The 8,066-nt window shown below is 39.1% G+C and overlaps 1 protein-coding gene across 1 annotated transcript; it reads left to right on the forward strand.

The window, feature by feature from the left end:
* Positions 1-3,105: 3,105 nt before the first annotated feature.
* Positions 3,106-8,046, forward strand: LOC108380985 (transient receptor potential cation channel subfamily V iav; the record flags this gene model as incomplete). The annotated part of the gene is made up of 8 exons (XM_017637390.1): positions 3,106-3,936; positions 4,001-4,226; positions 4,294-4,715; positions 4,802-4,953; positions 5,014-5,230; positions 7,339-7,500; positions 7,563-7,755; positions 7,835-8,046. Coding segments are annotated over exons 1-8 (2,415 nt in total), but the record flags the coding sequence as incomplete, so codon positions are not given.
* Between the last annotated feature and the right edge of the window lie 20 nt (positions 8,047-8,066).

An 8,066-nucleotide genomic window follows, 5' to 3' on the forward strand; every position in this document is an offset into this window, starting at 1 on the left:
GGTAAAAACCGTTGGGATATTATTATTATTATTATTATTATATGCAAATTGGTGTTATTCAGAGGTCGTTCTCTGAAGTGTTGATCCAAGATTTTCTCGCTGCGTTTTAGAAGAAAAGAGCTGAGGCTAATTGGCGTGTAGGACGCTCTAGAGAGGACTGGTCTCGGTGATTTGTATGGGCTAAAGGTAGATACCGCCCATTGCAACTCTTTCATATTTATGTGCAGTTGTTTATATGATCCCGGTGTTTGTAATTGGTATCTTAAATAAAATGACTGGTACTAGGTCATCAATGAACAGCATTGCCAAGTAAAATAAGTATAGTAGACATTTATTTAACGCGGCTGTTTTCGCTCGAAAAAGTAAAAAAAAAATAAGTAAACTTATTAACTGAAAATTTTTCTCTAAGTAGCCATTTAAGTAAAGTTGTAAGACCCACTTTAGTTATTAATCCATATTCACACAGGTATGTATATATATGCATGTGTTTCTCAACTTGTCTCTGAAAATTTATGCATGCAACAAAAATTGCATTTTTCCAATTATAAGCGAATGAAAATCAATTTTTTATATGCACAATCAGCATTTTCTATATATGAATTAGTATTGTTGAATGAAAGCATTTCTTGCATTGAAGGTATGTACATATATATACTCTAACACATAGTCTTGTTCACCTATTTTTTTGTCAATTATTTATGTATTCTAAAATAAAAACAGCAATACAAATTCATAAAACCAATGCACGGTGAACGCTGGTTTTGATTTATGCTCAAGTGAGCACGTACATATACTTGCCAGCTTTTCCAATAACAAAATGCTTTGTTTACTTTTCTTCTTTTGTGACAGCGCATTTTTATTTAGTATTTAATTGAATACTTTATCTTTTCCAGCCAAAGGTTTGGACTCTTTCATATAATTGGATACGAAACGAGAATTCAAAAAGTTTGATACGAGCAATAGTGTGGATTTCATAACTGACACAGTGCAAGGAAACTCAATGCGAAAACTGGCCAAAATTGGGACTTGGAAATTTCAAATAAAAAAATACGATTTTTGGTGTATTGAATTTATATGTATGTAAATAATACGTAGTATATTTACATATATAGATAATAAATATTCTGTAAAACTTTATTTCATGCACATGTGTTTATATATGTATGTTAGTTTAAATTTTTTTAACAGCAATACCGGCTTGACTGGTTAAATAAACTAACTCGATACGAATTTTCGATTTTTAATTTCTGTTTTAGCCAGTAAACGGCAAAAATCGCGATTACTCGATGCTCGCATGTAAAAAGTACTCTCTAAAGGTCAAGGGGTACTCGAAAATTAGCCATAATGCATATAAAAAATGTTTTTGAATTAGTATTGCGATGTCATGGGGCAGGACCATAGACCCCAGCTCCTGCATTGCATCAGAGTAGCACAAAACTACTCCAAGCGATTACTTCGCTGAGTAACTTCCTCTTGGCAACACAGCCCAATAAGAAACCTGTAGGAAACCTGTGATCGGGAAAGAACAAACTGGTGTAGATACACGAGCTGGTCTGCCACTGCATTAAACTATGTTTCAATATGCAGGGATTATACTCATTTGCGAGCTTAACTGCCTAATCTATAAGTAAAAAAAAAAGAGATAAGCTATATGAAATGCCTCTCTCATTAATTTGTAGTTATAAAATAAACTCAGATTAAAGCGATAACTTTTCGGTGTCCAACATAGTTTTATACGGGCTGTGGATCTCTGTACAATTTGGAGACGTCCCTTTGGTGACTCACCGGCGGCAGTGAGCTCTCAACCTTAGAACCATTCTTTAAGCAGATCATAGATACATACTTTCCCGTTTAGGAGCCACTGTGTTAGCAGATGATAACTTTTCCAGACTATGGAAGCTCCAACGCAGCGGTGTTACTGCCTAAGGTGAACAAGTCGCATGACAGTCCAACTTCCTGATGGCTCCTGATTTTTGTGGTGATGTGAATATACACTTGGTACTGGAGAATGCTTGAATGACTAACAGTAGATAGTGTCAGGTTTTTGTAGCTCAATACGTACCACACTATTACAGGAACAGACGACAGAGCCCGATGCTAAACCTGTTTTCCGGCGAAGTACCTGACGGTAGTAATTTAGTGAAAAAGGTACCATGTTAGTAGGAATTTAAAGGTCAAGGTTTTTTACGTTATCCATTATGTTACTTAATACTTACTACAATACTAAGTTTCCTCTGAAAAAAGAACTGCAGGTAATGCGTAGTAAATTGTAAGAAAAAGCTCTCGGTACTCAAAATAAAGATCTGCAGGCAGCTAAAGCTCTTTACTAAAACTATCTAAACACAGGCAGCTCCGAAGAAAACTCTGAGATGATTCAAAAAGGATGTGGAAATAGCGATCCGAAACGATATTAAGTTGTACCGCAGTGCCCGGTCTGGATACCTCTCAGAACCAACTTCAGCAGATCACACGACTAGGACATTGCAACTTTGCATGTGGGGATATTTGACCAGTCCACAGGTTACAGTAGGGCTGCCTACGCTCTCCCTGCCAGGAGAGATTACATGAAGGGTGGCCAGAAGTAAATTGAGACAAACTCAATAAAGGTAAGCTAGGCCCAACCGAAATCCACCGAACCACATGCAGGGTGTCCAAACACTTTTCTCTAACGATGAGTGCCACGTTGTTAGCGTATGGTATTACTTGAAATCACCTAGTTTTCCACTCCTCCAGGACGCCGTTGATGACACCAATCTAAATATAGGGTAAGCCCAGTCTATGCTGGGCATAAGTACTGGCCTACTTCGCTATATCAGTTTTATCTCAGAATAAGTGAGAGATAAGCATACTTAGCTGTTTTCTAATCAGCAATTAGTCACGGCTCATACTCTCAAAGCTGATAACCAAGATATACACATTCGCAGCCATATAATATGATTGTTATTTACTTAGCAAATACAAAGTTGTCATGACTCCTAATATCGCCAAGCAATTCAGCTTTCCCTCCACTGCATCGATTAAACAGTTTTACATAACGTCAAGTCAGTTGTGCAGCAAAGTCGCGCTTTTGCTCTTTTATTCAAATGAAAATTTAAAAAGAACCCAATGAAATTCTTTCTAAAACGATGTTTGCACAAAAAACCAGAGGAGATGAAACCGGGCGCCATACTGGACGCTGTAATCTCACAGTCCTCTCCAACGGCCAACAAATGTCTACTCTACAAGCTGGCCGATTACAAGCGTGGTGGCGATCTGATTGACGCGCTAAATACTGGCGGTCTTGTCGCTGTTGAACAATTAATACGCGAACAGTTTGGCATCTTTATGTACAACGATGGCAAAGGTCAAGTAATTAACCGTGCCGAGTTTTTGCGCTGGAAATATCGCGACCACACTGAGGTGACCATACCGATTGAGGCATCACTGTCACGCCACGACCCACTTGGCAAGTGGGAGGATCACAAGGCCTGCTGGCAGATGCAATTTCGTGGTGCACTCGGCGAAAGTCTACTACATGTGCTCATCATATGCGATTCCAAGGTACACACCAAATTGGCTCGTGTATTGATACGCGTCTTTCCCAACTTGGCGCAAGATGTGATGGAGGGTGAAGAATATTTGGGCGCCAGCGCGCTACACTTGGCAATTGCTTACAGCAACAATGAGCTAGTGGCTGATCTGATTGAGGCAGGTGCCGATATAAATCAACGCGCCATTGGCAGCTTCTTTTTGCCACGTGATCAACAGCGGCGCAATCCGGCCAAGTCGACGGAGTATGAGGGCCTGGCGTATTTGGGTGAGTATCCGTTGGCGTGGGCTGCCTGCTGCGCCAATGAGAGTGTCTATAATTTGCTGTTGGATTGTGGTGCTGATCCAGATGCGCAAGATTCGTTTGGGAATATGATACTACATATGGTGGTGGTGTGTGATAAGTTGGTGAGTGTGGTGGCTAGTTGGGTTGGTGTTCGAGAATTAGTTACTTAAGTTCAACCCCGTCCAGGATATGTTCGGCTATGCTTTGCGTCATCCAAAAACGCCGGCCAAGAATGGCATAGCCAATCATAGTGGCCTAACACCGTTGACATTGGCTTGCAAACTGGGACGCGCTGAGGTCTTTCGTGAGATGTTGGAGCTATCGGCGCGTGAGTTTTGGCGTTACAGCAACATTACCTGCTCTGGCTATCCGCTGAACGCCTTGGATACTTTGTTGCCAGATGGACGCACAAGTGAGTGCATAACGCAATATTTATCGGCTCACTCTAAAGGTACAAATTTTAAATCTTGTCCTAATAGACTGGAACTCTGCTCTCTTCATCATATTGAATGGCACCAAGGAGGAGCATTTGGACATGCTGGACGGTGGTATCATTCAACGTTTGCTAGAAGAGAAATGGAAGACTTTCGCTCAAAATCAGTTTCTAAAACGTCTGCTTATCCTTTCAATACATTTGGTTTGCCTATCCGTTTCGGTTTACATGCGTCCTGCTCATGTAGCGGACGATGACGAGGATGAGACGGCGCTTACGAACGGTGCTTCTAAGGGCTCAAAAACAGTTGAGCTCGCTGAGGAGACGGAAGATGAGGAGTACGATGTGCAAACTATTGCGCGCTATTGTGCTGAGTTTGCAACCATTGTGGGCGTATTGAGCTACGTCGTTTTCCAGCAAGGGGATGAGATTAAAAATCAAGGACTTCCAGCTTTTCTTAAACAATTGGTAGGCTGAACCTTGCGGTTAATCTTTGTTTTCTCTGTTGCCACTATTTTACTTTGCTTCGCCATTTCTGTTCTTCATCTTTTCAGACCCATGCTCCGGCCAAGGCCATTTTTCTAGTATCAAATCTGTTAATATTGGCATGCATACCTTGTCGTCTGATGGGCGATACGGACACGGAGGAGGCTATACTCATATTTGCTGTACCGGGCAGCTGGTTTTTGCTCATGTTTTTTGCTGGGTGAGCTTGTGGTCTTACCAATCCAATTTTTTTAGTTTCTGATTTTGGTTATCCTTTTAGTGCCATTCGTCTCACTGGCCCATTCGTTACAATGATCTATTCCATGATTACGGGAGATATGTTCACCTTTGGCATTATCTACTCCATAGTACTCTGTGGCTTTTCACAAGCATTCTACTTTCTTTACAAGGGTCATCCGCAGATTCAATCGACTATGTTCAACACCTTTCCGAGTACTTGGATGGCTTTATTTCAAACTACACTTGGTGATTATAATGTAAGTTTGGGGTGATATCAGTTGGTGCGTCCATATTTCTTAAGGGGTAACACTACTATAGCTGCGGAAGAAATGCCTAAATTGTATAGAGTTTCTAATTAAAAGGGAGTAATGAAGTATGAAAAACATTGCATTAGCAATTACATACATACAAAATGGAGGCTAGAAAGCCAATTTACTGCATTGCATTTTTTAGTACCAAAACGGGCGAACACATATCCCACATATCGAACAGGAGTGTAATAATTCAAAAAAAAAAAGTAGATCCACGAAGGTTTCAGTATCTAAATTGTAATTTTTGACTACATTTTAGTCTAAAGTGCGAAAATTTGTTTACGTATTTCGAAATTCTGCATTCCAAAATCGTATCTTGGCTCTCGTTATGGCTAAAATTTGTGTTAACCCCGCAGAAAGTTTGAAATTGTTTTGTAACCCAGCAGAAAATCTGTAATTGCCTCTTTGCGTGGCCATGAATAGTTTTGGATTAGCTCACGACCAGATTAGGATTATTTCGAGACCATTTCGGGACTTGTTCAGGACTATTTCAGGCCCATTTCGGGACTATCTCACGCCCTTATATTTAAAGAATATTTTAGAATTAGTTCTGGATAATTTCGAACCTAGTTCAACACTATTTCCGGGTCATTTTAGGCATAGTTCAGTACCATTTCTGGACTAATTAAGTATCATTTTGGTACTAGTTCGGGATCATTCTGAGACTAATAAGGGCCCGCTTTGGGACCATTTCAAGACCTATTCGAGAAAATTTTTGGTACAAGTTTCGCGGCCTGTTAAGGGGTATCTAAGGAGCTGGCGCGGCATGATTTCAGGCTCTATTCCTTTTAAGACTAGATCAAGACTTTTGCAGAACTCTTTTGGGTTCGTTTCGGAAATAGTTCAGGATTATTTCGGTACTAGTTTAGGAGCATTTCAGGTTTAGTTTGAGATTATTTTGGGGCTAGTAAGGGCCCATTTCGAGACCGTTTAAAGACTTGTTCGAAATAATTTCGGGAAATGCACGACTTTTTTTTAGAAGCACTTCAGGCAGGGAAATTTTGAGACTAGTTCGGGGTAGAACTTTTTTGACTTTAAACAGTGAAATTTTTAAAATTTCTAAGAACCTATTTTTGCTGTTCTTCCTTCAAGGAATCTATTTCCATGGTCGCAGAAACAAAAAAAAACTGCATTTGATTTTTTTATTTTTTCAAAGTTTATTGCAATCTGTTTAAGGTAGGACTGTGCGATTAATTGATTATTCAAAATTTTAATTAATCATAAAGAAAATAGCTATTGGCGATTAATTGGAAATTAAGATCACTCAAAAGTTCAGTTACTCGAGTAATCAAGATTTTGATTAACCAAAAACTATAATATTTGAGTAATTTGCTTTATGATTAATCAACATTATGAGTGAAATGAGTATCAAATATTCAAAGTACTCTGTACATATAGAGCATTAGAAGTCCCTTGATATTTTGAAAACAACATTTTTGTTTTAAAAAATAAAATAAAATAATTTTTTCATTACACATTTTAAAAAAGAACTTAAACATTTTCCAAAGCAAACTATTTTAACGAGTAAATTTAATTTTTTGAGTAATCATATTTTAAGTAACTGGATTAATCATCGTTTTGAGTAATCAAATTCTTGATTAGTCGAGTAATTGAATAACCGAACAACTGAATAACCAACTTGCTCGAGTAATCGAATAATCGCACAGCCCTAGTTTTAGGTCAAAAACCGAAAAAAAACTCCAAAACCTTACTTTTAAAGGACGGTTTTGAGTCGAAGGTAATTTTTCATTCCATCATTTTTTGTATTTTTTTTGGGGGGAAATGGCTGGAAAAAAGTGTCGAACCACCCTAATGTACATACATATGAGAAGGAAAGTTCATTTTACTTGACGCAAGAGTCTGCATTGTACTTGGAAATAGTTATTTTGCAACGAACTTAAGAGCAATTGGAAATGTATGTAGCTAAGTTTTATTGTGCCGCGATGTCTAAGGTCTCCTTATTGCTAAATATTTCGAAAAAAAAATATTTACGTACTCACCTACTATGTATGTCTTGAACATTCTAATTTTCATTTGGTTTTTCATTGATACAGTATCCGGATTTGAATAACACAACCTATCCGAATTTATCGAAGACGGTATTTGTAATTTTTATGATATTTGTGCCGATACTCTTGCTAAATATGTTAATCGCCATGATGGGTAATACTTACGCACAAGTTATTGAACGATCCGAGAAGGAGTGGATGAAGCAGGTAAGAAATAAAACTAACAAAACAATTAAAACCTTAATGAGACTTAATGTCACACCCTTTAGTGGGCAAAAATCGTGGTCACATTGGAACGCGCAGTGCCACAAGCCGACGCTAAAAATTATCTTGAAGCTTACTCCATACCACTGGGGCCGATCGATGACTCCGGCTATGAGGTGCGTGGCGTAATGGTCATCAAAAGCAAGGCGAAGACAAGAGCTAAGCAACGCAAGGGAGCCGTATCTAATTGGAAAGTATGCAACTCAAATAATTAGTAAAATATTTCGCTCCACNAGTTCGGGCATACAATTACACTCTTCGTTGTCGGGTGTAGGAGGTGGAGGTGCAGATGGCATACTAACACAAAAACAACGCCAGCAGCAGCAAAATCTTCCACCCGCACCAGATCCACTACGCGATTTGATCTTTCTCGCCGATCGTCGCCCTGAAATGCATGATCCACAATATTTTGTTGGCCTACAACAGCTGGCAAATCAGGCTTTGGAGTTGGTGGAGCAAACAATGGGCATGCATCCGGTGCCGACACCGGCTACAAATACATCGCTATT

The sequence above is a fragment of the Rhagoletis zephyria genome, unplaced genomic scaffold, assembly GCF_001687245.7.
Source record: "Rhagoletis zephyria isolate East Lansing unplaced genomic scaffold, Rhagoletis_zephyria_1.1 Rzeph_scaffold_21036, whole genome shotgun sequence".
In the NCBI taxonomy this organism is placed as follows: Eukaryota; Metazoa; Arthropoda; class Insecta; order Diptera; family Tephritidae; genus Rhagoletis; species Rhagoletis zephyria.